Source organism: Panicum virgatum, chromosome 1N (assembly GCF_016808335.1).
Source record: "Panicum virgatum strain AP13 chromosome 1N, P.virgatum_v5, whole genome shotgun sequence".
Lineage (NCBI taxonomy): Eukaryota > Viridiplantae > Streptophyta > Magnoliopsida > Poales > Poaceae > Panicum > Panicum virgatum.
Genome location: NC_053145.1, coordinates 50,955,979 through 50,983,756, shown reverse-complemented (window position 1 = coordinate 50,983,756; position 27,778 = coordinate 50,955,979). Strand labels below are relative to the sequence as shown.

Genomic DNA, 27,778 nt, shown 5'->3' with positions numbered 1-27,778 from the left:
CCAACATAAAGCTCCAGGATACAGATATCTCTGCGTGAGGTTCAGGCCCTATATCCATAAGGCTATAAATTACAGACGTACTCCCTCCGTCCCAAAATAATTGCATAGAGTTTAAAATTTGTTCCACAAAAAATTACTTCTTTGATCCAACTACTAGAAAAGACACGAATATCGGGAGTCTTCTTAAAAAAAAAGATAAGACAGTGTCCGGATCCTTCTCATAAAGGATAAGAAATATTTTTGTAATTTCACGTCATGCATTAGTTTGCATATCTAATATTAAAATTGCATTTATTTTGGAACAGATGGAGTACAAATATATTTCTCGGCATGAAAGCAAATATAATCATAATTTGCTCGTTGGATCCGTCTTCATGTAAAAAAACTCTTGCATTTCGGCACTTGCAAATACTGACGAATCAATCACTAATTAAATAAATGAACAAAGGAAGAAAAAAATAAAGAAAATTTCCAGGTCTTATTATATCCAACGGACGGTCAATTTCGGCCCGCCGATGAATTAAAAAAAAGGTCTTTTTGATTTGTGCGGCGGCCACCGACGCGACCCAACTCGATTCGGAGTCCGGACCCAGATCCAAACACCATCAAACACCTGTCTCCTTTCAGCCCACAGCTTCGACGCCGCCATCCTCACGTCACGAGGCGGTGGGCGCGGCTTCTTCCGTCCCAAGTCCTCCCCGTGTCCTTCTCCACCCGACGCTTCCGGCATCGCGTGCCCTTCTCCTCTCGCTGGCGCAGGCGCAACAGATTTCCTCCCACCCGTTCCTTCGGCGGCCAGACGAATCCTCGAGGGGAGGGAGGATGGCCTCCGACGGCCACCCGCAGGCGCCGGTGAAGAATGAGGAGGTCGCCGCCACCGCCGCCGGGCCTGGGCTCAACGATTTGGACGATCCCCAGTTCATGTGCTGCGTCTGCCTGTGAGTTTGTTGACGCCGATACGGCGTTCCCTTTCCCCTCCCCCTCCCCCTCCCGCGCTTCCCCTTGCTGTTTGGATGGCTGTAGTTTGCCTCGATCCTATGTATGCTGGTGACCGATCGTGCTCAAATTGTTCCCCTAAATTTCTGTAGCGGCAAGGTTGCATTGTTTGTGAGCTTTTTGTGTCGATAATACCCCAGAACGCCATGTTCCACAAAAATTCTGAACACTTGGGAGCTAGAGCACGCTGCACTATGTTCAATCATTTTAAGGTTGATCGTGCCAGGGTCCAGGGGGGCACATTATTCCCAATCAAATCTGTAGAATGGTTCATATGCAGATGTATACATCTATGCACAACTAATGTGTATGCAGCTGGACCGACTAGTACCTACAGCAAAACTCTGCATCTAGGAATATCATTAACAGAACCTGATTGCTCTATTATGCCTGGGTATTTTTGGGGAGGCTGACACATGAATTTGTCGACAGCAGATCTGTGCCACAATTCTCACTTTGGAGTTTATTCTCCGACTCAGGTGACTCTTCGGCATGGTTAGGTTTTGAGGTGGTGTTTCACCGGAGTCAGCGGTGGCAGGCTGACTCGGTTGTGGTGGTGGATTATGGATGGTGCATGGGGCAGTGAGATGGTGGAGGAACTCCCGACCATGGTAGTGGAGGACCGGCAGCGGGCAGAATCGGAACGGGGGTGTTGCTGGATCTGGCCGCAGGAGCTGCCGGCAACGAGTAAGCATGTGTATAGTTTAGTTTGGGGACAAGGTATAGGTTGGGGCCATCCTTGCTTTTAGGATGGGTCCCAACTGCCTATTTAATATGAGGGATAGGAAGGTATGGCCCGCATGTTAGCGAGAGAGGGGAAGTGGGATGAATTGATCTACCATTTTAGCTGGATCAGCTCGTCCTCGGTCTCGGGGTTATATTCACATTGTTGCATGGACACCCTTATCCTTTTTTTTTGCCGAGTCAGATACCCTGCACCCTTGTCAGATTCCAAGTGGTATTGGCATGTCCCTAAAAATTTTGCCGAATCGGATACTTGCACCCGAGTCGCACACCATCACCCGCACCACACCTGTGTCCGTGTAACACTGTATTTTCCCCTTGGGGGCGGTCCCATCCCTCGTTGACTGACCATGCATTGGAGATGAAGCGAAGCAGCGGCCTCACTGAGTCCAATGCCTTTTGCAACAACAGATTTATTCCTCAACAACCATATCACAAATGCGACCAATCAAATAGAGTTTATACAAACTTAAATATAATATCTGATGACTCTGTTGGCTTTCTGTTGGGTTCTTATGATGCCAGTGCTGGTTGGGCACTACAAGCATACTGACCCTCATATTGCAGTTTTCGTATATCTCTAAACAACATGGTACCACTGAATTCTGTGTGTGCGTATAACACACAATCTTTTTTTTATTCTCTATTTTATTTGTATTGAGTTTTTATGGCTTCAATTCTGTTCAAATGTACCATTGATCTCATCTTTTTACTCCATCTGTTTTGCAGGGATCTTCTGTACAAACCAGTTGTTATCTGTAAGATTTCATTTTTTTTTACATTCACATTACAGCAGCTTGGCTATGCCATACACTTCAAAACTCATTTATCATCTACCGGTGCAGCATGTGGCCATATGTCATGTTTCTGGTGTGTCCACAAAGCTATGCATGTCGTCCGGGAATCACATTGTGCTGTGTGTAGGCAGCCCTATAAACATTTTCCAAGTATCTGCCAGCTCATGCATCACTTGGTCCTAAAGCTTGAACCTGCAGACTACAAAAGAAGGGAAAAAGAAGTACTAGGTGAGCGTTTTATGCCCAAAAACTAATATACTGTGATATGGCATGTAAAATGCAGTTCTTCTGTGACTGGAAACTGCATGTGTTGTTTGGATGTTCTTACATATTCAAGTCTCGTTATTTCACGTCTTCTAGAGTACACTTGTTTTACTTAGCAAACTTTGCATTAATTGAAGATAGTTATAGGAACATTTTAGGAGGTGGTGTGAGTATAACTTTTTAGGTGTAGAGGGTGAACATGTTGGATTAGGTTGTTTCATTGCTTCACAGTGATAGGTTTGGAGCCTTGCTGCTTCTGACAGCGTATTTTCCCCAGATTATACTAGTTAGCACTATCTACACTTACTTACCTTTTAGGAATTAACTCTATGTTCATTTTGGGCTTACCTTTCAGAGGAAGAGAAGCGTATAGAAACATACTCTCCCCAAATCATTGAGTTTTTAAACTTCAAGAACAATGGTAAGAATCGTGCCATATAACTACTTATTTCCATTTCCATGATATCTCATGAGTCTTAAATATTTATCTCCATTTCCATTACATCTCATAAATCTTAAATATGATTTACCACTTTTTTTCTGGTAAGAAGTCGGAAACAATGGGAAGAACAGAAATGAAGACAGTAAATCTCGACCTCCACAAGAAGCTTCCTTGAATGACAGCATTGTGGATGAGCATTCAAAGAAAATTAAGTTGGAGGATGTTTCATGCCCTCTCTGTAAGGAGATGCTGTATCAACCTGCTGTTCTCAATTGTGGTCATGGTAAATTCTAATATCAGAATAAAAGAAAAAAATTTAACTTGTTTTTGAGATATTAACTTATGTTGGTTTTGGGACAGTGTTTTGTGTATCCTGTTTGCCGTGCTTGAATGAGGAAGCACTCAAATGCCATGTTTGTGGAAGTCTTCACCCTGGAGATTTCCCTAATGTTTGCCTGGACCTTGACCATTTCCTGGAAGAATATTTTCCAGCTGAATATGAATCGAGAGGGCAGAAAGTTCAGTCTAAGAAGGGTGAGTGGAACCGTGAAGGATCATCTTCAGGTAAACTTTTGTCGCCAAGCTCTATCTCGCTTTGCATATTATCTCCTATAACAAGGTAAGATGGCCTATTAGAAGTAAATGCCCTTCTTTGATGGAACTGGTAGGTGTTGGCATATCTCCACTACCAGTAACTTATATGGAGAGAATCAGTAATCCATACCATGCGTGAGATGAATGATTCCTTCTATTAACTTGATGTGGCAGTGTTAAGCTATTCCCTTGCTGGTCCAGCCAATGTCGTGCCATTGGTTAGCCATTATATTATATTAAGTTGTTCGCATTGATTACCCATGCTAAGCGATGGCCACAAGTAGTTTTCTTATAATTGTCTCATTTTACTTAAGATGAGTACTGTTGTGGTTTGTGGAGACCCACAGCCGGGTGGCGTAGTGCACCCACCTAATCCCAGAGGGTGAGTACTCGGGGAAGCGCTAAGCGATTCGGCAGGTCTACCTAGAGAGCAAGAACACAAGAACACTCGAGGATTTAGAGTGGTTCGGGCCGCCGGAGCGTAATACCCTACATCCACTGTGTCGTGGCTCTAGGAGGAGGGCCACAGCTGGGTGGCGTAGTGCACCCGCCTAACCCCAGAGGGTGGATACCCGGGGAGGTGCAAGCAATTCTTCAGATCTACCCAAGGAGCCAGAACACAAGAACACACCAGGATTTAGAGTGGTTCGGGCCGCCGGAGCGTAATACCCTACGTCCACTGAGAGTTATATTGCTCTTGGATCTGTGGATGAGTCTATCCTCTGCTTTTCAGTCCATTCTTGGACCTGCCTTTCTCTAGCGAGCGTCCCCCTTTTATAGCGCAAGGAGGACGCGTACATAGGCGTTGGACCCCGACAGGTGGGCCCAACAAGGATGTATACTATACTAAATAGACACTAATGGTGCTACAGTGACGGAGGATCTCTTGCTGGATACACTTCATCGTCCTGTAGACTCTGACCGAGGGGGGTCTTCTCCCGTCCCATCGGTGAGGCGCCCGTTGAGGTGGTGTAGGTTGCGGCGTAGACTGTTGGGTCTACCGCGCAGGTGCTATGATTCTCCGTCGCCGAGCTGTCGTGTCTAACTGACGCGCGTGGCGTGGGCTGTGCCAGAGGCTGCTCCGCAAGCCTTGGCAAACATGCGATCAATAGTATACAACCTGGCAAAAGTCGCATCGGGCTCTGTTGTGGCAGAGCGCACTTACGTCTACCGTAATGAATGCGGCAGGTGGGCGTGACTTCCCGGGGAAGCGCCGCGCCCCCGTGCGTGTCCGCTCCTGCGGACACATGGCAGCTCCGGACCCCCCCAGGCGGGGTGTCTGTTCTCCCCCCGCTAAGGGGTCCGGGACCTGGTGGGAGGTCCGGGCCCCCTAGCCGAGCGCTCCCTTCTCCGGGACACGTGGCATCACCGGACCCTCCCCAAGCGGGGAGCGGGTCCGGGGCCGTTTGCCGGGAGAGTAGGGCTCCGGTCTACAGGGGTCCGGCCGCTCAGCCGCCAAGGCGTAGTTAAGGATAACTACGAGACTCTTGCCTAGGCACAGCAAGAGGGGGTACCCCAGTCCTAGGGTACCGACAGTGGCCCCCGGGCCCACCTCGGGAGAGGTACGAACCCGCGGGTGGGGCCACCATCGTGACGTGTTTCCACGCGACTCAGCTGTGTCGGTATTCTCATGTCGAGAGCGGGTGCTCCGGACCCCTTTAAGGCCGTAGCGCTTGTTGCCAGGTTCAGGTACTAGAGTGCGCTCTCCGTAGAGCGGCGAAGGTGCAGGCTTAGGGTACGGAACCGAGCTAAGCGGCTGCACGGACCTTGAACTGCCCAGGGAGCAAGCACTACTTCCCCGGACCTGGCTCTAGGCGACCGCGGCGAGCGGTCTCCGCGGCGAGCGGGCCACCGGAGTGGACTTGGAGCGACCGTGGCGAGCGGTCTCCGCCGGAGCGGGCCACCGGAGGGGACTTGGAGCGATCGTGGCGAGCGGTTTCCGCCGGAGCGGGCCACCGGAGTGGACTTGGAGCGACCGTGGCGAGCGGTCTCCGCCGTAGCGGGCCACCAGAGTGGACTTGGAGTAATCGTGGCGAGCGGTCTCCGCCGGAGCGGGCCACCAGAGTGGACTTGGAGCGACCGTGGCGAGCGGTCTCCGCCGGAGCGGGCCACCGGAGTGGACTTGGAGCGACCGTGGCGAGCGGTCTCCGCCGGAGCGGGCCACCGGAGTGGACTTGAGTTGTTGCTGACGATCCCATGAATTATGCCACCGGGCCTTGCATCAAGGTGAAACCAGGCCTTATACTAGAAAGGAGCCCGGGACCTCTAGGGACAGCAATCTCGGATACTAGGGAACTCGTAACAGGGTGGTGAAGTACGTAGGCTTAGGGTACATTACCAGGCTAAGCTACACAGAACTTCTCTACCCCAGGATACGGGCACCACTTCTCCTGAGCAGGTCCCTAGAGGTCCGATCTGCCTTCCTGCTAGAAGGGGTTCCCCACCTGACCACAAGCCAGCAACTCGATTTGGATCATTAGCAACAAAAGAGAAACTCTGTTCGGGAGAAAGAATCATGTAAGCTGAACGGACAAATGCCATTAAGTTAACGTAAAGATAGGACTGAGAAAACAAATCTCCTTCATTGCTTGATTCGTGGTGTACATCAGAGGTCGGGATTACGAGGGCGGACCTCTACCGCTCTGGACCACTTGCTGGTGTCGCCTGATGAAGGCAGAGGTCGGGTTTACAAGAGCGGACCTTTACCGCTCTGGACCACACGTAGGCATCATATCATTACAAAGGAGAATCACACCCAATCCTATCTAGTGGTAACCTACGGCTGCTATTCGTAAGGCGTGCACTTCCCTGCCGGAGTGGATCTGCCACCTTGGAGATTCCTCAGTTGTTGGGGGCGGAGGCGCCTTGGACGTGCTTATACAGCATCATCCAGCATCACCTCGGGAGCTTGCAGGGCCCTCCTTTGCACAAGAACTGTTTCATACTTAGTTTGCATGAGAACAACTTCTTTGGCTTTGAATGGGAGTGGCCCTGCCGTTGCCAGCTGCCGTCGGAAGCTAGCCCGATGGCTGCCCTCGATGTGCTGAAGCCAGCTTGACATCTTGGCGCAGCGGAAGGACGGGTGCTTGTTTGGACGAGCACGGAGCGTGGAGAAGGGCGGTCGTTCGCCGGCTTCGCCTTGGTGCTGGCACAGGGCCCCTGCGCCTTGCGATGGAGGCTGACGCCTGTCTGCAGCAGCTCCAAGGGTGGCTTGAGCCAAGCGAGGGAGAAGGCGACAGACATCCTTCCGGCTCCAGGCTCCATCTTGAGAGGAAACCTCGAGCCGACGCCGTGCCGCCACGGGAGACCCTGAGTGGTTGCTTGAGAGGAAACCTTGAGCCGATATTGGAATGGCGCTGGGCGATACACGGCAGGCGTCGCCCCTGCGCACCACTGTGCCGGCTCTGAGGTGTCGTAGTGGCGACGCACAGCAGGCGCCGCTGCCATGCGCCACCGCACCGAGGACACTGCCGCTTCGGTGTCGGGGCATGCGACGCCGGTGGCGCCGTGCCCTTCTTCATCTTCTCGTCGTTGTTGCAGAGGATGAGCTCAACCTCAGAGACGAGGAAGTGAGCGGAGATCTCACCGACGCTTGCGCGCTCCCCACGGACGGCGCCAGATGTCGTGGCTCTAGGAGGAGGGCCACAGCCGGGTGGCGTAGTGCACCCGGCTAACCCCAGAGGGTGGATACTCGAGGAGGTGCAAGCAATTCTTCAGATCTACCCAAGGAGCCAGAACACAAGAACACACCAGGATTTAGAGTGGTTCGGGCCGCCGGAGCGTAATACCCTACGTCCACTGAGAGTTATATTGCTCTTGGATCTGTGGATGAGTCTATCCTCTGCTTTTCAGTCCATTCTTGGACCTGCCTTTCTCTCGCGGGCGTCCCCCTTTTATAGCGCAAGAGGACGCGTACATAGGCGTTGGACCCCGACAGGTGGGCCCAACAAGGATGTATACTATACTAAATAGACATTAATGGTGCTACAGTGACGGAGGATCTCTTGCCGGATACACTTCATCGTCCTGTAGACTCTCTGACCAAGGGGGGTCTTCTCCCGTCCCATCGGTGAGGCGCCCGTTGAGGTGGTGTAGGTTGCGGCGTAGACTATTGGGTCTCCTGCGCAGGTGCTATGATTCTCCGTCGCCGAGCTGTCGTGTCTAACTGACGCGCGTGGCGTGGGCTGTGCCAGAGGCTGCTCCGCAAGCCTTGGCAAACGTGCGATCAATAGTATACAGCCTGACAAAAGTCGCCTCGGGCTCTGTTGTGGCAGAGCGCACTTACGTCTACCGTAATGAATGCGGTAGGTGGGCGTGACTTCCCGGGGAAGCGCCGCGCCCCCGTGCGTGTCCGCTCCTGCGGACACATGGCGGCTCCGGACCCCCCAGGCGGGGTGTTTGTTCTCCCCTCGCTAAGGGGTCCGGATAGTATTTGGGGGTCCGAGACCTGGTGGGTGGTCCGGGCCCCCTAGCCGAGCGCTCCCTTCTCCGGGACACGTGGCATCACCGGACCCTCCCCAAGTGGTGAGCGGGTCCGGGGCCGTTTGCCGGGAGAGTAGGGCTCCGGTCTACAAGGGTCCGGCCGCTCAGCCGCCAAGGCGTAGTTAAGGATAACTACAAGACTCTTGCCTAGGCACAGCAAGAGGGGTACCCCAGTCTTGGGGTACCGACACACTGTGAGTTGTATTGCTCTTGCATATGAATGAATCTATCCTCTGCCCAGGCTGGGTACTGGCCTCTGCCGGGACTTCTTCCGCCTGACCTTTCTCTAACGGGCGCCTCCCTTTTATAGCCCAAGGGGACGCGTACACAGGCGTTGAGACCCTGACAGGTGGGTCCAACACGGATGTATAGTATACTGCGCAGAAGGCATTAATGGTGCTACAGAGGTTGAGAATCTCTCCCCGGATACGCTTCATCGCCCTGTGGACTCTCTGACCGAGGAGTGGATTCTCCTGTCCCGTCGGCGAGGCGCCCGTTGAGGTAGTGTAGGTTGCGGCGTAGACTGTTGGGTCTACCGCGTATGCGTCATGATGGGCGAAGGCGAGCCGTCGTGTCCAATTGGCGTAGCAGACTGACATGCGGGGCGTGGGCGGCGCCAGCGGCTGCACTGTGTGCCTTGTTAACGCGCGATCAACAGTGCAGCCTGGCAAAAGTCGCATCGGGTTCTGCTGTGGCAGAGCTCATTTACGTCTCCCGTATTGAATGCGGTTGCTGGGCGAGTCTTCCCGAGGAAGCTTCGCGGCCGCGCGCGTGCCTGCGCCTGCGGACACGTGGTGGCTCCGGACCTGCCCCAGGCGGGGTGTCTGTTCCCTCCCCGTCGAGGGGTCCGGATAGTATATGGGGGTCCGGGACCCCGTGGGAGGTCCGGGGCCCCCGGCTGTTTTGGCTGAGCGCTCCCTTCTCCGGGACACGCGGCGTCACCGGACCCTTCCCTAGCAAGGAATGGGTCTGGGGCCGCTGACCGGGTGAGAAGGGCTTCGGACCGCGGGGGTCCGGTTGCTCAGGCCGTCAGCGCGTAGTCAGGAATAACTACGAGGCTCTCGCTTAGACACAGCAAGAGGGGGTACCCTAGTCCAGATGTACCGACAAGTACCAACAGTCATGCTTATACCTCAATAACCTTACTTTCTCATGATTGACCAACAAGGCACACTGTTCACTTTATGGTGCAATTTCACTGAGTACTCCAGCAAATTAGTTTATTGTTTCGAGTTTTGGTTGGCTTCTAGCAATAATGTGATACAAATACCTGAGATGGAAATTGTATAGGATATCTTTTGGATGGTTTTCTTGTGCACTGATTCTCTTTTATTAATATGCATTTCTTCCTGATGAATTGATTTATCAACATGTAATGCCGTTTTAGTCATTAAATCTTTCCGTTTAGTGAGGAGTACTAGCATATTGGATTTAATGTTGTTAGTTTGTGGATGAAGAGGGATATAGTGTTCTTGCTATGATCAGAGAGTGACGATTCATTATTGTTGTTTGCTGTATTGGGGGGACAGTGCGTAGTTGGAGTGTTTTAATTTAAAGTTGTGTATAGCTAGCAGTAAGCTGTAGAAAGTTATTTGCACACCAAACGTACACACTGGAATCTGGACATTTGCAGGGTCCAGGGTGAGAAGCACCTCCTACTAATTAGTAATGCTGTAGTTGCACCTAGGACCTCTCTTTTAAGGGACTGGGTTTGTTGAATCACATTCAAATAGTGTAGATACACGTGCAAGATTAGTTTGCATTTTCCTTTGGTCTTGCTATAAAAATGTGCATGCTTCATGTTGTCATGCAACCTGAAATCTGTAAGGAATGAAGTCCATATTGACTATTTTACCCCCACCCCCTTCCCTTTGTGTTGCTAACTCCAGTGTTTTGTGCTGTTTAGGTGCTTCAAGCGCAAAACGAAGCAGCAAGGCACATCGTGATGAGGACATATCAAATATTCACATTGGCGTTGGATGTGACTCATGTGGGGTATGTATAAGTTGTAATAGTTGGTAAAACATACTCTCAGAAAACCTTTACCGACATAGTAGATAGACTGATTTCTTTCACTTCATGATCCTTCACCTTGATGTTGGTAGCTTGGTATATTCAAAGGTGCTAATAACTTATACAAGCATAGCCATGATCAGTAACATGCTAAATGTGACAACCAGTAGTGTAGTTAGCTTTCAGTTTTGATACTTTCAGAGCCTAAATATCTGAGTAGCTTCATAACACTTATTTTTACTTTAGAGATAACTAGTTTGTGCCTCTTTGCTTTTTTAGAAGTTTATCGATATTTGTTCTTTTTTCAGCTGCCAAAAAAAGAACAGCTGCCTTTTGTTCTGTAGACTTCTTAGGGGAACCTGGCCATGGCAGACCAAATTGGTACTGTAATATTCGTCTTCTAGCTTGACCTTTTCTTGCACAGAACTCAGCTATAGTACCTTTTATTGTTGGTAAATTTGTTTAAGTGGTCATTCTTCCGTGATGAACCTTATAATCTTCTGCGGTTGTATAACCTTAATATCAAATCAGACTGCACTGATCCTTATCATGCATTGAATTCTTCTCATCGTTTTGCTAAGATAAAACTTCTGAACACCATGCAGGCATATCCGATACGTGGTAAGAAGAGATACAAATGCAAGGACTGCACCGAGTTAATTGGCTTCGACCTTTGCGAAACGTGCTACAACTCCAGTTCAAAACTCCCAGGACGCTTTAATCAGCAGCATACCCCTGACCACAGAATGGAACTTGACAATTCAGCACTCTTGCAAAGGCTCCTGAGGTTCCCGCTCCAGGAGATACAGCAAGAGCTGATGATGGAAGAGGCGGTTGTTGTTCCTGGCGCCATGGTTCAGATAGTCTTTGACAATCAAGGAATGGCGGGCAATGATGGGGGTCCAGGAGATGCGGCCATGGGGGAGCCGGTTGGTGCTCCTGGCAATATGTTGCACATAATCTTCGATAATCAAGAAGGAATGGGAGACAACGATGAGGAGGATCAGGAGGCCTAGACGGTTCTGTGCGTGAAGCTGTTCGTCTTATGTTGCTGGGGGCGGGTTACATGTATGTAATTTGAAACGGAGGGCATTGCATAAGCTTAAAAGATGCCTGGATCGGCCTTGTTTGTTTTCCTGGCACTCTAGTTACTGTCATCAAATGGCCATTTGAATTTTTTTTCGCTGCGTCTGTAAATCCGTGCAAGTGTTTGTACCAATGGAAATACAAATAAGGATGTACAGAATTGCATTGGTAAACTGGAAAAAAAATCTATGGACCCGGGGTGCAGGTGCCCTGCACTGGGTCCATAGAACATGCCGGACTGCGGCCGCTGACCCCGAGAGTTCTGCTGGACTGTGGCTGCCGGCGCATCAGGCACGGGAAAACGGCAACCGCTGGAGTGGCAACCCCCAACATTTACCAGCGGCTGCCGGCATGGGCTGCCGGAAGGGTTAGGCGGTCCGCGGTGCCATCCGCGGAGGCGACATACCAACATACTCCCATGACCAGATCCAAGAATCCGCATGCATACATTTAGAAATGACCTGAAATACGGTGGGATCATGGTGAAGTTTGTGAGCAGGACAACTGCCCTGCTCAGAGTATTTTTTTTGAAGTATACTTGCTCAAAGTTTCTCTTGAACAGAATCATCATCACTCATGACAAAAGGACATACAGTACAATCTGAAGCAGAATAGAGTAGTCTTTTGGCCCTGTTTAGATCACAATCCGTAAACCAACCTCGTAAACGCAAAAAAAACATCACATCGAATGTTTGGACACATGCATGGAGTACTAAATGAAGTCTATTTACAAAACTTTTTGCATGGATGAGCTGTAAATCGCGAGACGAATCTAATGAGCCTACTTAATTCATGATTTGCAACAGTGATGCTCGCTAATTATGGATTAATTTTCATCATTAGATTTGTCTCGCGATTTACAACCCATCTATACAAAAAGTTTTGTAAATAGACTTCATTTAGTACTTCAAATTATCAAGATTTCGTCGCACAAATTTTTTGACGCCTTTTATTTCACACTTCGTACAGATCAATCAACGACCTATCCTGGATGCACAAGATCTGCGTACAACAACAACAACAACAACAACAAAAAGACCTGCAAATTAAACTACACCGGCTGCTGCGACATTCATGCTAGCTCTGGTGGTCCTCGAGCTCGTGATCGTTGGGCGAACGCATTCACCACAGATCGATCACCAAACTAAACGAAAAAAAAGAGAGGCAAGCTTGCTTACAAACAAAAACGAAGAAGAAATCAAAATAACGCAGCAGAGCCGCGCTCGCGAATCCTACGCGACGACGTGCGACGGCCTGAAGCAGCGGGCGATGTGGATGTGAGGCAGGCGGAAGTGGTGGTGGTGGCCGCGCCCGCGCCCGCGCCCGCGGCCGTGCCCCGCCGACGCCGACGCCGACGCCGAGGCCTCCACGGCCCGCATGAAGCGGTCGACGCCGCATGGGACGGCGATGGCGCCCTCGTGCTCGAACCCGTACGCCTCCCGGGCCTCCCCGAGCAGCTCCAGCATCCGCGGGTGGCCCAGGCGCGCCACGGGCACCGCCACCCGCCGCGGCGCCTCCCCGCCCTCCCCCTCCACCCAGAACGTCGCGCACCCCTTGGTCGCCGCCGCGCCGCCGCTGCCCGGCGGCGCGTCGTGCCGCGACGGGGCCCCCGCCAGGAGGTGGGCGCGGGCACCGTCCTGCCGCTGCCGCTGCCACTGCGCCGCCGCCGTCCTCATCCTCTCCCCCGCACGCCCCGGCCTCGTCTCCCGCCCCCTCGAAGCTGTGGCTGCGCTGCGCGCTCTCCTTCCGCCGCCTCGACCAAGATCGGACGTGGCCGTCTCGTCCCGCCTCCCTCGGAGCTGTGGATCGGCCCTGATGGCACCACTGGTAGTTTAAGCGGAGCGGAAGGCGGTCGCGCGCGTGCGTACGCGCGCGCTTTCCGTGCGCTTCGTGTACGTGCGCGTACGCGGCCGCAGCGCGGTTTCGCGCGCTGTGTAGTGGCGGCTCCGTCGGACTCGGATTCTTGATTTATCTCTTTATCTGAAATCGACTCGAACTCGGTTCTGCCACGTTTCGCGGATGCGAAAAAAATTCAAATCCATGTCGCAAAAGAAAATCTTCTCTTTTTTTTGAGAAAACAGAAGGAAAAAAAATCTTCCAATAGCGTAGATCGTGGGCCTATGAAAGGCCCGTTAGCCTTGGGCCTGCAGCTCTGTTTTCGTAACCCGGCCCGCCGGCGTGCGATACGAAGAAGATTACAAGGCCCATGAGGTGGGCACCAGCTTTATTTGTGCCCTGCATATTTCCTTTTATCCCGTGCATCTTGCTTTTTTATTTTATGTTTACTTGAATTTTGAAAAAAAAATACGAATACCTTGGGCGGGTGGGACCTCAGCTCAGCGCGGACCTCGTCTCTCATCAGCTAACAGCCTAACACTTCCCACCCGGCACCATCACCCCGTGACATCACCTGAGCCAGCCAGGCCAGGCCGTTGCCCTCTTCCCGCGCCGTCCGTTCCTGGAAACCGCGACGCGGCCCCCCGCACGCAACCCGCCGAGGCCGGAATGCGTGAGCGAGGCCGGCCCGGAGCGGAACGTTTTTGCCGTGCCTGCTTGCTCGAATGCTGGTGGTAGTTGCTAGTCGCTAGTACGCCTATCCACAGCCGCGCCCGCGCGTCGCCCCCTTGCCTGGCCTGGCTAGCCATGAATGCGCCGCTGCGCGCCCGCCCGGTACGCCGCCGTACACACATGGGGCGGGCGTGAGGCTGCCGGGGCCTGGGCCGCCTGGGTGGCTGACCAGCTGCCAATAGTGCCGGTGGCCGCTGCGCGTGCTCGCCGGCGCGAGCGCATCAATGCGCGCGCGGCTTGCGGTGGATCTGTCGGAGTCGTGGCTCCGTCTGCTAGCTAGCCTGCCATGTCCCGACTGGCTGCCGGATCGGAGCGGCCCCCGCGCGCCCCGCCCAGACGGTGCAGCGCAGCGCAGTGGTCAGCCGAGACGGCTCCCCTCGCTCCTGCAGTCGCCGGGCAGCATATGCATGGGCCCCGGCTACCAGGCCGGCTGACATCTCGGAGAGAGAGAGAGAGAGAGAGAGAGAGAGAGAGAGAGAGAGAGAGAGAGAGAGAGAGAGAGAGAGAGAGAGAGAGCCAAGCTAGGTGCCAAACACACACCCTAGGTGCCTTCGCTTCGCTGCGCGGTTATAAAACGCGAGGAGAGGGCGCCTGGCGAGGGGTGCGCAGAGCCTGGGTTACGTTGGGGGCACATTGGGCTCGGGGGGACGGGGACTTGAGGGTGGTGACCACACGAACGAACAGCACAGGAGCAAGGAGGGCCATGGCCACCAGGCCGGGGCCTTTGACTGAGTGGCCATGGCAGAGGCTCGGCAACTTCAAGGTGCGCAAGGCTTCGTTCCAGTACTCTAGCTCGTCTTCTTCTTGTTCTTCCTTGGGTCCTGCACTCCTGCTTGCATGCTTGAGATCCGTTGCTGAGAGAAGAGCATAGGGCCGCGCGCTCGATCCGGAGGCCCTGTTCTTCCAGGACTCCACAGTTTAGATTGTTTTGGTAGAGTCGTAGAGAGGAAATAATTAACGGACCGGAGGTAAAATAGGAGCATCTCTTGCGTGATACTCATACTACTAGCTGCCTAGCTAGTACGTGTGCGGTTATGAGCTTCAGCTAGAAGGATCTGTGGTGCATGCTATGACCTCACATAAGAGTATATATCGTTCTTTACTTGTGAGTAAAACGAGATCGAAGCGACTGTCCGTCGTCTAATTATCTTATCTTATTTCCCCCCCTAGAAGGTGATGATGTTATTAGTTGTTGCTGTAGGACGCTGCTACGAGCTATTGCTCAGGCATTGTTTCTTCACATTCGTGCGTGAACACGTACGTCAGCAGATGACATGTCGACATGTAAAATAAATGCGACCCGCATGATTATTTTTTCATCTTTATTTTCATCTGAGCAACATGATGAACTTATACGTATCCTGCCACTAGTGACGTCCTGGTCAGACATATTATAGAGAACCTGACCCCCAACTTAAGATTTTCTTGAAGTTGGGGGGTACCCCAGCCTCTGCCCTCTTTAAAGAAGCTGAGGAGCAGTTTAACAAAAAAAAACACAAAATAAAAGAGGGAAATTTTACAACAGGCGGCCATGCATTCGTCGTTCTTGTATATGCTGTACGACGCTAGAAAAAAGAAAACTGGCTACAAGATAATAGGTGGTGCGTCCTGCGGGCAGCAATGAAATTAGTGTGCCACAGCAAAGAGAATACATGTTATTCACGGAAAAGTGTCTTTCAGCAAAACTTCCCAATAAAAAAGTCATAACCATCCCATGATGTTCTTAGAGGTCGGACGTCCAGAGACAACAACAAAAAAAAGCCATCATTTCCCCATCCGAAATACCACAATATAACCACTCAAAAAAGGAAATATATACCACAATTATTTAAAACGTAGTAGCCGAGAACATGTACAAGGTCGAGAGCGAATCCCATGTCCGAGATCCTGATCCCACAATTCCTTCGTCGAGACACATAATATCTGTACTCGTGTTATTAGTTGCGTGTGTTCCGGCGATCTCGGCCCCTGGCTGTTTTTTAGGACGAGACACGGCACGCTTGCTGCCATGCACCTACCAGCAGCAGCAGATCCGCGCTAGCTGAAGCCGACAGGGCAAGGGATTAATTACGCCTTCGTTAGTTCCCGTCCCAATAATCCATGGGCGCGGTGGTCCTCGATCATGGAATCCTCGCCATCAAAGCCGAGAGCGAGCTCCAAGCCTCCAATGGCAGGAGATCGATGCGCTTTCCGTCCCGAACCCGAACTGAAGGCGGCAATGCAATGATGATGATGGTTTCCAGCTGCTGTTTGATGGCTACTGATGATTGTCTCTGTCTGGCTGATGCGCAGTACGTGGTGATGGCTCCCGTGGTGGTCCACGGCGCGCGGCGGGTGGCCGGCGGCGGCTGGGGCGACATCGACCTCGCCTTCGCGCTCATCCTGCCGTCGCTGCTGCTGCGCATGGTGCACAACCAGATCTGGATCAGCGCCGCCCGCTACCAGACGGCGCGCAGCAAGCACCGCATCGTCGACCGCGGCATCGAGTTCGACCAGGTCGACCGCGAGCGCGGCTGGTGAGTGCTCTCATCAGCTCTCGGCTCGTCTACTACTGGGCTGATGAACGAACGAATGCTAGCTAGCTTCACCTTCACCAATCACGCCATCCATGGTGCGTGCGTGCGAGCGATTGCAGGGACGACCAGATCATCCTCAACGGGTTGTTCTTCTACGTGGGCTACCTGCTCATCCCGAGCGCGCCGCACCTGCCGGCGTGGAGGGCCGACGGCGTCGTGGCGATGGCGCTGCTGCACGCCGGGCCCGTGGAGTTCCTCTACTACTGGTTCCACCGCGCGCTGCACCACCACTTCCTCTACTCGCGCTACCACTCGCACCACCACTCCTCCATCGTCACCGAGCCAATCACATGTAAGTGCTGCTGCGTCTCGATATCTCGTCTGCCTTTTCACGTTTAATTTATCGGCTGTTTGAAGCCATGAAAAACTCGTTTCAACAATAACTTCTATTCCATTTTAGCATTTGTTTTCATAGCATCTTCTCATTACATTATCTCGATTTGCGCAAAGCAGGCGAAGCCGAAGCTAAAATTAATACCTTCCAAACGATCGAGTCTATAGCGAGATATAAATATCTTACCAAATCGGTACGGTTCACCATTATAGTTTTACTGAGTTCCTCCAAAGAATTATATTTTTACTGAAGAAAAAATCTCAACATCGTGTACCTTCGCACTGTTTAGGATGCCCACACCTGACAGCTTAGGAGTGGTATATCAGCGAATGAAAAAAAAGGAACAAGTAACAAATCATGCAAGTACAGAAAAAAAAATCACCAGCCTTGGCATCCGGAGCAAACATTCATGGAGATTTCAGCCATTTATTAGGTTTCAGGCCGAAAGCCAGAAACGTCCTGGGCCTGTCCACCGTCGTCATTCAAGCTCCCTGGCCCACTAACAGTGCTGGGCCCCAGCCCTATTTGTGCTCTCCTACAGCAAGGTAGGCCTTTCTTTAACAGGACTACAGGAGCATACGTGTAGTCTGAATCCCCCGGAACGGGACGCGCGAGCAGTACACTGCATGCGCTGGGTCGGACTGGGCCCGTCCTGTCCGGCCCACTGGCCCAGGCTACTACTGTTCCAGCATCTTGCCCATTAAAGCGGCGCATGTGATCCCTCTGAAAGCAGCCGCAGTGGCATGTGTTCGGTACGAGTTAAATGCGCCCTTCGGAACAACGAGGCCCTGAGTTCCCACCCCCATAAATCTCGTAAATATAAATAAACCATCACATCGAATATTTCGACATATGCATAGAATACTAAATGAAGTCTATTTATAAATTTTTTTTGTATAAATGGGCTGTAAATCGCGAGACGAATCTAAGGAGTCTACTTAACCCATGATTTGCAACATAGATGCTACAGTAACCATCCATTAATTATTAATTAATCATGAATTAATTAGCATCATTAGATTCGTCTCGCGATTTACAACCTATATGTGTAAAAATTTTTGTAAACATACTTCATTTAATACTTAAAATTAGTAAGATTCCAACGCAAAAATTTTTTGCGCTTGAACAAACAGGGCCTGACCCAATAATTGGGCCGGAAAGACACAGGCTCAACTGCTCATGGAAAGCGACCCCTCAATCCCTCATGCGGCCCGGGCAGTGTTTCAGGATGTCAGTGATGGGACTCACTGGATTTTACCATGAGAACCCTTTTACCATTCGTCGTAAATTATGCGGAATATACAAGGATTGGAAAGAATTTTTAGTGTAGTAAAAGCATAGGGTAAAAAGTTAACGATAAAAATAGAATGTTTGTACTAGAGAAAGATCATAGATTTATTAGGAGGGAAGTTATTTTTCAGGTAACTTCTAGTCTGCACAAGGTGTTGGTCATGTTTTACTTGCTGTAGTTGTAGCAGGCAATCAGACATGTAGGTACACAGCTTATCCTGCTTGCTAGGAGACACACTCCTGATTTCCACTAACGCATAAAAATGACGCAGCGGTGATCCATCCCTTTGCTGAGCACATGGTCTACTACATCCTGTTTGCGATCCCCATGCTGACGACGGTTTACATGGGGACTGCCTCCGTCCTGGGCTTTGTCCTCTACATCGCCTACATCGACTTCATGAACAACATGGGGCACTGCAACTTCGAGCTGGTGCCCAAGTGGGTGTTCCAGGTCTTCCCTCCCCTCAAGTACCTCATGTACACGCCCTCGTAAGTGCAATCCTGCAACACGAATCAAACGAACATTACAACTTCAACTTGATAGTCATCCTGATTCCTGAAGAAACCGCAGCACAACAATTTTCTGAATGCTGCTCGATCTCTGTCCTGCAGGTTCCACTCCCTGCACCACACGCAGTTCCGCACGAACTACTCGCTGTTCATGCCGTTCTACGACTACATTTACAACACCATGGACAAGTCATCCGACCAGCTGTATCAGAGCTCACTCAAGGGGATAGAGGAAACGCCTGACCTTGTTCACCTCACGCACATGACCGACCTGCAGTCGGCCTACCATTTACGGATCGGGTTCGCCTCCATCGCGTCCAACCCATCTAACAGCTCTATGTGGTGGTATATGTGGACGCTGTGGCCCTTGGCATGGCTGTCCATGGTGTTTGCGTGGGTTTATGGGTCCTCTGCGTTTGTGGTTGAGAGAATCAAGCTAAAGAAGCTGACCATGCAAACGTGGGCAATACCAAGATACAACTTCCAAGTAACCCCACTTCTCTTCTGCACAATCATTCATCTGATGGTTTGCATGCTTGCTAATTGTTTCTCCCTTTATGCAGTATGGCCTGAACTGGGAGAGAGAATCCATCAACGACTTGATTGAAAAGGCAATACTAGATGCTGATGCAAGAGGCGTTAAAGTTCTCAGCCTAGGATTGTTAAATCAGGCAAGCAATTGTTACTTTTATAATTCTGATTGAAACTATATGAGTAGAAGCTTACTGTAGCATGGCGTTTGCTTATACCTTATGGGTGCAGGCGAAGCAACTCAATGGTGGTGGTGAATTATTCAGACAGAAGTATCCGAAATTAAGAGTTCGCCTTGTCGACGGAAGTGGCTTAGCAACTGCAGTGGTCCTCAAAAGCATTCCTCATGATGCAAAGCAAGTTTTTCTTCATGCAGGCCCTTCTAAGGTAGCCTGTGCAACAGCTTTTGCATTATGTGAGAAGGGCGTCAAGGTATCTTTATATCAGCCTGCAAATCTTGTTGCCCCTGTATCTGCTTAATTATAGTTTCACATAATTTCTGAAAATGTCGCTATATTTATTTGGACCAGGTAATCATGAATCCAAAGAAGGAATATGATATGCTTAAGTCACAGATTGCAGATAGCAGAGCAAGCTATTTGAAACACTCCAGCAACCACATGCCTCAGGTAAAAGTTTCATTAAAAAATGGGTTTTCCCCAATAATCATTAACACGGTTAACTGTCCAATTAAATTTGATATGCTTCTTCATGAGGGTGTTAATGGGAATAATTGAGCCTTTGTAATTAAGCATATCCATGTAGTCAACACGGACTCTAAACCAATGCATGTTGGAAATAAAGTAAGTCAAAAAAGGAAAGTGTTCAACTTAGTCTTTGGCATGAAATGTGAATACAGAATAACAGATAATCATAGTACAAATAACTGTTGGCTGGAGCCTATCAAGTAGGACAGGAGCACAATACCATGGTGGATTTTTCTAGGACTAACCAAAGATAATACTTTTGTCATGGAAACCAATTATACTGATGGTGATTGCTTAAACTGCCGCAGATTTGGCTAGTGGACAACATCGATGACAAAGAACAGAAGAAGGCGCCACAAGGAACTATATTCATTCCTATCTCACAGTTCCCCATCAAAAAAATTCGCAAAGATTGCACTTACTTGAGCACCCCAGCAATGAAAATCCCAGAAACCATGCAGAATATCCATGCCTGCGAGGTAAGAAAGATAATAAAGAGTTCTAAAAGAGCTAAACACTATGCTGCTATCAGCTTTATCAAATTTGAGCAAATAAAAATAGAGATTTCTGAAATAAATAATTTCTTCTGAGTATTCTCTGTTTGCTTCATCTGACAGAATTGGCTGCCAAGAAAGGTGATGAGTGCTTGGCGCATTGCTGGAATACTTCACGCCCTGGAAGGATGGACCATGCACGAGTGTGGGGATGCCATGATGGACGCTGAGAAGGCATGGTCGGCTGCTATAAGCCACGGGTTCGTTCCTCTGATAAAGCTTGAGAGCTTTCGGAGCATGGATTCTGTAACTGGGAGATGCATGCAACTCTAGATGGCACTTGAGGATTCTGAACAACTGTATTTCAAAGTTTAGTAAGACAAATTCTGCCTGGTATAAGGGCCAACTATGATCTCGAAGATAAGGGCGGAACAATGTGAATGCCGACCTTGATTCCAACAGCTTACTATAACTACATGTTTGTATGATGCCAGTGTGCGAAGTTGATGTATGATTGTGGGGATTGTAAAATAAAGAAAATATCGGTTTGGTTTTTATGCTTGAGTTTGAACTTAGCTTGATCATTCAGATTTCCCGAAGAATTCAGATTTCTCTCGCTGAAAATGGCTGGGAGTTTTGATACGCGGTCTTGAATTTCCGAGGTAAAAGCTTGGTGTTTCAGGTTTCAGAAACAAATATCCACATGACCACATGGGGTTCGATGCATACGAAACTTGGTTCCCTGTCACTCCACAGGAAAAATCTGTGCGAAAGCTCCAGTGATCCGCCAAAAGAGGCCATTTCGTATTTTCGATGGATCAGCGGAGACTGATTGGCAGAAATGGAGCAGAGAAGTATGGACTAGAGAGGATTATTTGTTGCTACTTTGCATCAAGCACCAGTGGTCTAGTGGTAGAATAGTACCCTGCCACGGTACAGACCCGGGTTCGATTCCCGGCTGGTGCAAGCTTATCTTTTTTGACTTTTTTTTTTGGCTCGTGTAATCGTGTGGTCTTCAGCGGCTCGGCGACGGTGGGTTACAGAGACGATCGAAACTACCGAGAGTTGCTCTGCATCTGCGTTTTTTTTGGCTCTGCATTCGTGTAATCGTGTGGCCTTCGGCGGCTCGGCGACGGTGGGTTACAGAGACGATCGAAACTACCGAGAGATGCTCTGCATCTGCGTGACTGCATCATTTGCGTTAGTGAGTTGCTTTTCATCTCACGCCTTTCTCCGCCATTTCCAACCAACCTTCCCAAGAACATAGACCAGGTTTCCAATCATGCAAGGAACTCATGATCATTCCGTAATAAGCAGACGAGATAAATTTTGAACCAAGCAGGGAAGCTCCAAACGGCTAGAGTTCAGACAATTCCACATTCCAGAATCGCTTAGATCTATCTCTTGCTGAGAAAAAAAGAATAAAAAACTAACCACAAAAGAAACTTCCGGATCAACATTTCTTGAGCGACTGCCGGATCAGTAACCTAGACTGATGGAGCTAATATACCCTAAATTCATCTTTGTTGAAATGGAGCGCAAGGTGTCTGCCTTACTGCCTTAAGTCTCTACTCACTGAAGAACCAGACCTCTAGATTTAGATCCTCCTGTGGCATCATATCAACCTTTTAGATAACACATTTAAATCTAATGAATCAGCGTAGCTTTAGATCGAATATAATTTAAATGACAAAATATCGCCAGTAAATAACATGTTTAACCTAATGAATTGATGTAGCAAGCTAAATCTAATTTGAACATTTTAATGACATACTCCCTCCGTCCCATGAAAAATGCAAGTATGCGTTTGAAAAAAATTCCCACAAAGAGTGCAATTTTAGAGGTTGGATCTCAATTACCTGCCTAATTAAGTGGTTAGATTTGATTTGCATGCAAAAACTAACCGCATGTGGCAAACAAATGAGGGCATGAGAACATTTTCACACCACCACTAATCTGTCTAAAAAAGACTAGAATTGCACTCTTCATGGGACGGAGGGAGTAGATTTTACTATTTTGAACACTACAAATAATCATATTAGTAGTTAAAATTAGATTCCTTTTCTCTGAAAAGGCTTGTGAAGACTGGAGGAAAAATGTCTAATGACAAAGACGGTAAATGAAATATATTGAAGGGTCCTGATACTGAGTGTGAAACCATACTAATTCTGTAATTTGCCTGCAGAGAAAATTGTTTGCACACATAGACAGGCAATGTATTTGCCTTAAACTAAGAAATAAGCATTTATAACCTCTTACTGGAATCCTAACACAGTTTGTACTAACTGAACCATTTTTTGCTACTGTCCTAACTGACTGTTAAAGCATTATATTAGAAACCTTCAGATACTTACTTGAGATGTGACTTTTGTCCCGACAAAACTTACTTCCACAGTAGCATTTGAATGCCTTAACAGGATGGTTGACATCATCAAAATCAATTCTATAGTCCTGCGATTGGAATATACTTAAATTATTGCATATTTTGGTACATGACTGAGAGGAAACCATGATCTAGGCAACAAGATTCTACTAAGAACATCCCACCAAAAAGAACAGCAGCTATGGTATGGTAAACGTATGCATTAATAGTCTGTCTGACCAGTAATGAAGTGGCCAGCATAAGGCCCCTAATACAACAAGATGAAGCCAAATTCAGCCTCGATAGAAGAATTGGTCATCCCACTGAAAGATGGCCATTCCATATCCCATGCTTAATTCACTAGTTACGAGCTGGTACAGTGCAACGGAAGTTCAATAAAGATAATTGCAGGAAATGTAAAAATGTTACCTACCCATGTCAGCTCCTCGAAAGCATCTACTTCCCTAGTTGTGAAGAAAGCCACCTGAGGAAACAAGGAGCAAGAAAAATAAGGTTATAAGGACATAGATTTAAGTTATAATGTTGGTAGCAAGGTCAAATTGCACATACATGATAGTAGTGGTGGTCAGGCGTCTCAATCTCAACAGGAACATCAATGATGTTACCATCAAAGCACCTGCAGCATGTTTCGTTTCAAGTGCTAGCATCAGGAAATAATACAAGTAGCAGCCAAATAATCACTCATCTACTATGTACTTTACATGCATGTGTATAAAGAATGATCAGACAGAGGTAGCACAAGCACAAATAAAGACGAAAAAGACAAGCACAAACAGAGTATCTTACCAGCACATTGAACCAACCAATTCACGAAACATAGAGAACTTCATGAGAATCATAATGTGTTTTAGATAAAAGAATACTTAGTTACAAATCAAAATTAAATATTACCTATGGTTTATAAACCTCGCCACATTCCCATAAAAGGTAGCATCTAGACAGAGGGTTTCTTCATCATTCAGAACACCTTCTGTGCCCCAGTCAGCATCCAGTGTCACAGGATATGTATGCTTAGTTTTACCAGTAATTTGGTTACGCTCATATAGCTCAGTGTTTGTCAATATTTCACCAACATACTCACAAACAAAGGCACCTTGGGGGAGTTTTTCAGCAGGGCGCAGGCCCCACCCCTTTTTTCCAGGGGTCAAGAACACCTGAAATGATGATACATAACATAAAGATTATAAAGATGTGTATGCGAGTTGTTGTTAGCTGCTGTGAATGAGTAAACATAGAATGTAACATTCCAAGGCAAAAGATGTGTATGTGAGTTGTAGTTAGCTGCTGTGAATGAGTAAATATCATCTCAATTTAATTCATCTAGTTCCACTGTATATTTGTTACTAAAGGCATTTGATGCTGCTCAGGTAACAAAAAGATGCTACAATTTGGTTCCCTGCAAGGGCCATGTATGTCCATCATATTTATCAGTCGCACTAATTAATGTTAATTTTATCTTTGCTAGCATAAAATGGTAATATCATGACCTTGATTGGTACTCTCCTTCCACTTTTATAAGACATAGTATAACATGGCACGGCCTTCCAAATAACATTTTGACCATTCATTTATCATATATTGTATAGCTTATGGTTATAAACCTACTCCCTCCGTCCTGAAATGTAGGGCATTCTAGGATTCAAAATTTGTCCACAAATATAAAGCATTATAGGTTGAGAGTGGACTCAACCATCTTAATTGTGCATCGTTTTCGGGTCTTTCCCAGTAGAAAGATGTGCATGCAACCATGTAGGGGAGGTGCATGGAAAAGTGCATGCTACTTTAATTAGCATATATTTAGTGACCCAAATAGAGTCTCAATGCTTAATAATTAGGGGTAGGAGAGTCTTTTCTACACAGTCATAATCTGTTCTAAAAACTTCAGAATGCCCTACATTTCAGGATGGAGGAAGTATAATCATGGTAAAGTATATTTGATTACGAATCCAATCATATAAAGTTTACATTACAAAAAATAAAAAATTAATAGTCAAATTATTGGTCAAAGATTGCAAAGTTTGAATCCTGATATGCGTGTGCGCCTTATAAAAGTGGAAGGAGGAAGTATTAAGTTACTTCACTTGCCTGCAGATTCCGAGTAATGCCTCGCTGAACGACACGGTTTCCGCAATTTCTGCTGCAGCCACATTTTCTCCAGCATTCCTTGATAAATTTCTTAATAATATGCCCTTTACAAGCATCAGGTTTCACAGAGTTTACTTCCATCTTCATTCGTTCAATAGGACAAATGGTGCAGTAGAAGTGGGGATGCTTAAGTGGTTCTCGGCGCATTGAGATAAGAACATCAAGAAATTCTTTCTTAAGCAGGCCATCTCTTGTATAAGCAAACTCTCCTCCAGTTTCTGTTGCGCATGCACAAGGAAGTGGCTCTGCTAAACAATCTCCAAAACAACCAGAACAACAGTTTTCATCTCCAATTCTAGCAATTGAGATGTTGACATAAGCATCTTGAAAGGTGGTATTGTGCGGTATATAGTGGAATGGAGGAGGAAGAACCCCATCTTCAACTCCAATGACTATTGGAATGCTCACACGTTCTTCACCTTTTGTTATATCATTGACATCATGATATTGTCTCTTGACACTAGTAGGTAACTGATTCTGAATAACCTGCGTATTACTAGAATTGTTCAGGCGACGTCCAGAAAAAGCAGCACTACCACCAAGCCTCATGTGATTACTAAGAGGCATGTGAGAGGAACTATTTTGATTTGACTGCAATGAAGGCATAGGAAGTATTTGTATAATGCTTCTCTCTCTAGCCTCGTTGGATCCAGAACCCAAATCAAGAATACACTGGCAAACATCATCCAAAAGTTTCATGAAAGAGAAATTGGGTTCTAGAATCTTGTATGTCCTGAGGCATCTAGCCTCCATTGCCTTGCATATTGATTCAACGTCAGGCATGTGAAAATCAGAGCCATTTACCAAGGAAGAGTTGAACGAGAATGATAATTTCCCTTGTGCAGAGCTGGACAGTAGTACCTCAAATTTGGTGGAAAAATCTCTGCAACTTACAATTGCTTCACTGCTACACGCATTAGCCACCTGCCCTTCATGTGCAACCAGAACACCGTTTAGCTTCTTATCAGCAGCACGTATCAAGTGAGCATCTTCATGCCCTGAATGATATCGTAGCAACATAGGAAAAGGAAATTAGTAACAGCTTAAAAGTTAAAAGGTATCAGTCACCAGTCAAGAAAATCATATGGAAAGGAGAGCACAAAAAGATGATGCAGTTTCTACAGGACAAAACAATGTATGAAACACATACCAACATCATCATATAATAGTTAAACCAGTGGAAAAACAAAATTTTCAAAATTGCAACACGTGATACTGTAGTTTCTACCACCGTATAAGCAAAGAGGTATGCCTGGGCCTTTTGTCAAATTGTCTGGTTGCAAACAAAGGTCAGTAATATATGAAGTTTACAAAAAAGAAAAACTAAGATCCCTAAAGTTTGGCCCATGTATTCTCTTACGTCACTAATGATTTTTCAGCCTACAAACAAACAAGGAAATGCTACTAATTTGTATCACCATTAACAGATAGTACCAGAAACATAATTCAAAGATGAGTCTGTCGATACCATTTCATGTGACCAATGTAGATGCTAGTCTGCTAGATGGTACCCCAAGCACATGGAAGATGACAATAGATTCCTCTTTCTACCACCTACTTACCTCCCCATCCACTCAGTCAATCCTAATTCCAATTCCTAATAGCTTAGAGTTCATAGAGGAAATACTGGTTGAAAATGTAACATCAAAGTGCATACATCCAGATAGACCATATAACAGACATTGCAATCCGTTCTAAATTTCTAATGCAATCTGTGAGAGTCCAGAGACCACAAAAGAAAGCACTGAATTCTAAAAATTGGGTGCTCTAGTGCAATGGTAACAAAGTAGATGTGAGACAGTGAGTAGTCCTTTAAAGATAGACTTACCATTATGACTGCTAGGTTGTAAAACTTCAGGACATATAACTGCAAGTGGGGTCTCGAAGGTGAGATATTCTTGACTTTTAAGTACACAAGAACTGCTTTCACCAACTGTTATAGTCTCTGCAAGACCTGTTTCCACTTTTGGTTCCTTCATAGCAATTTGTGAAGACCGCTTCTGCAATTGGGTTCTAATGGTTTCCCCCTGAATGGCTTCTGCTTTTTTCTGACGTGGCACTTCAGCCGACTCTCTCTCGCCATTGCCATTAATAAGTTTAGGCTTCTGATTGTGCTCCCTAATCTTAAGCTTCTTGTTATGATGGTCCGAATCCAGATTCTTCTTCTCAGCTCGCTTTTTCTGCCCTTCCTGCTAAAGTGATGAATTTGGCTCAAACATGGTAAACTAATGAGCTAATTAGAGGAACAATTGATCCTGTATGCCATAATTGCACCTCAATAGAAGTGATTTCAGCGAAAATACAATTTATTAAAAAACACTATATACCTAACTAGTGAAACAGAACAAAAACTCAAAATAAAAGGAGAGAACATACTTTGGGATTTTGATCATCAGCATCACATAAAGCATTAACTAGAGTAGTATAGTTATCAGCTTCTATATGCACCCAGTTGTCACCATACACTGTCAGTAGCTTCTTCAATATTCGCACAACAGTTTCCTTTCGGTAACCAATACTGGTCATGGATCTGACTGCATCATTAAATCTTTCTGCCAAAGCATTTGGAGCTGCCATCCTACTAGCAATGAAATAAGTGTCAAACTTGATATAAATACATATTGAAAAAGGTATGCTTCGTGGCATGAAGAATATTAAGAAGATTTGCAGTGCAAGATAGGCTGCAATTGTTAACAAGCTGGCAAGATATAAGCTGTAAGCAACTTTTTTTTTTAAAATAAAGCTGTAAGCATAGTATCTTGGACTGAGCATTCTTCATTTGGTAAAGTGAACCATAATTTGTGGCATTAGATCTTTAT

At 47.6% G+C, this 27,778-nt stretch overlaps 4 protein-coding genes and 1 non-coding gene across 6 annotated transcripts; 3 read left to right on the top strand and 2 right to left on the bottom strand.

Annotated features, from left to right (window-relative positions):
• The first annotated feature begins 681 nt into the window (after positions 1–681).
• LOC120656481 (E3 ubiquitin-protein ligase PRT1-like) lies at positions 682–11,591 on the top strand. 2 transcript variants are annotated; one of them, XM_039934580.1, is made up of 8 exons: positions 682–938; positions 2,470–2,498; positions 2,586–2,765; positions 3,157–3,222; positions 3,353–3,526; positions 3,604–3,807; positions 10,226–10,314; positions 10,938–11,591. In XM_039934580.1, exons 1-8 carry the CDS (start codon positions 823–825, stop codon positions 11,346–11,348), a joined length of 1,269 nt encoding a protein of 422 aa, XP_039790514.1. In that variant the 5' UTR covers positions 682–822; the 3' UTR covers positions 11,349–11,591. The 2 variants fall into 2 exon arrangements, with proteins under 2 accessions (XP_039790514.1, XP_039790513.1); XM_039934579.1 differs by having other exon boundaries at positions 3,350–3,526.
• A 781-nt stretch (positions 11,592–12,372) lies between these two features.
• Positions 12,373–13,094, bottom strand: LOC120653637 (auxin-responsive protein SAUR32-like). Its single transcript, XM_039931336.1, has 2 exons — positions 12,759–13,094; positions 12,373–12,420 (listed from the first exon to the last, which is right to left on the bottom strand). Exons 1-2 carry the CDS (start codon positions 13,092–13,094, stop codon positions 12,373–12,375), a joined length of 384 nt encoding a protein of 127 aa, XP_039787270.1.
• A 1,495-nt stretch (positions 13,095–14,589) lies between these two features.
• LOC120656480 (very-long-chain aldehyde decarbonylase GL1-4-like) lies at positions 14,590–21,004 on the top strand. Its single transcript, XM_039934578.1, has 10 exons — positions 14,590–14,749; positions 16,279–16,502; positions 16,622–16,854; positions 18,459–18,678; positions 18,802–19,186; positions 19,263–19,370; positions 19,462–19,662; positions 19,761–19,859; positions 20,246–20,416; positions 20,555–21,004. Exons 1-10 carry the CDS (start codon positions 14,690–14,692, stop codon positions 20,762–20,764), a joined length of 1,911 nt encoding a protein of 636 aa, XP_039790512.1. The 5' UTR covers positions 14,590–14,689; the 3' UTR covers positions 20,765–21,004.
• A 322-nt stretch (positions 21,005–21,326) lies between these two features.
• Positions 21,327–21,397, top strand: TRNAG-GCC. Its single transcript has one exon. It is a non-coding gene; the product is annotated as a tRNA-Gly (tRNA).
• Positions 21,398–21,754: 357 nt separating this feature from the next.
• LOC120653636 (histone-lysine N-methyltransferase SUVR4-like) lies at positions 21,755–27,536 on the bottom strand. The gene is made up of 8 exons (XM_039931335.1): positions 27,336–27,536; positions 26,788–27,148; positions 24,900–25,957; positions 23,706–23,968; positions 23,364–23,430; positions 23,227–23,277; positions 22,786–22,882; positions 21,755–22,038 (listed from the first exon to the last, which is right to left on the bottom strand). The coding sequence occupies exons 1-8, from the start codon at positions 27,534–27,536 to the stop codon at positions 22,004–22,006; spliced, it is 2,133 nt and encodes a 710-aa protein (XP_039787269.1). The 3' UTR covers positions 21,755–22,003.
• Between the last annotated feature and the right edge of the window lie 242 nt (positions 27,537–27,778).

Coding starts and splice junctions, on each gene's coding strand:
- LOC120656481 (XM_039934579.1), top strand. CDS start 823: ATGGCCTCCGACGGCCACCCGCAGGCGCCGGTGAAGAATGAGGAGGTC. Junction 3,527..3,603: donor TGTTCTCAATTGTGGTCATG/GTAAATTCTAAT, acceptor GTTTTGGGACAG/TGTTTTGTGTATCCTGTTTG. Junction 3,808..10,225: donor CCGTGAAGGATCATCTTCAG/GTAAACTTTTGT, acceptor TGTGCTGTTTAG/GTGCTTCAAGCGCAAAACGA.
- LOC120653637 (XM_039931336.1), bottom strand. CDS start 13,094: ATGAGGACGGCGGCGGCGCAGTGGCAGCGGCAGCGGCAGGACGGTGCC. Junction 12,421..12,758: donor CGGCGTCGGCGTCGGCGTCG/GCGGGGCACGGC, acceptor TGTTGTACGCAG/ATCTTGTGCATCCAGGATAG.
- LOC120656480 (XM_039934578.1), top strand. CDS start 14,690: ATGGCCACCAGGCCGGGGCCTTTGACTGAGTGGCCATGGCAGAGGCTC. Junction 16,503..16,621: donor GTCGACCGCGAGCGCGGCTG/GTGAGTGCTCTC, acceptor GAGCGATTGCAG/GGACGACCAGATCATCCTCA. Junction 19,663..19,760: donor TATGTGAGAAGGGCGTCAAG/GTATCTTTATAT, acceptor TATTTGGACCAG/GTAATCATGAATCCAAAGAA.
- LOC120653636 (XM_039931335.1), bottom strand. CDS start 27,536: ATGGCAGCTCCAAATGCTTTGGCAGAAAGATTTAATGATGCAGTCAGA. Junction 27,149..27,335: donor CTGATGATCAAAATCCCAAA/GTATGTTCTCTC, acceptor TCACTTTAGCAG/GAAGGGCAGAAAAAGCGAGC. Junction 23,278..23,363: donor CTGACCACCACTACTATCAT/GTATGTGCAATT, acceptor TTGTTTCCTCAG/GTGGCTTTCTTCACAACTAG.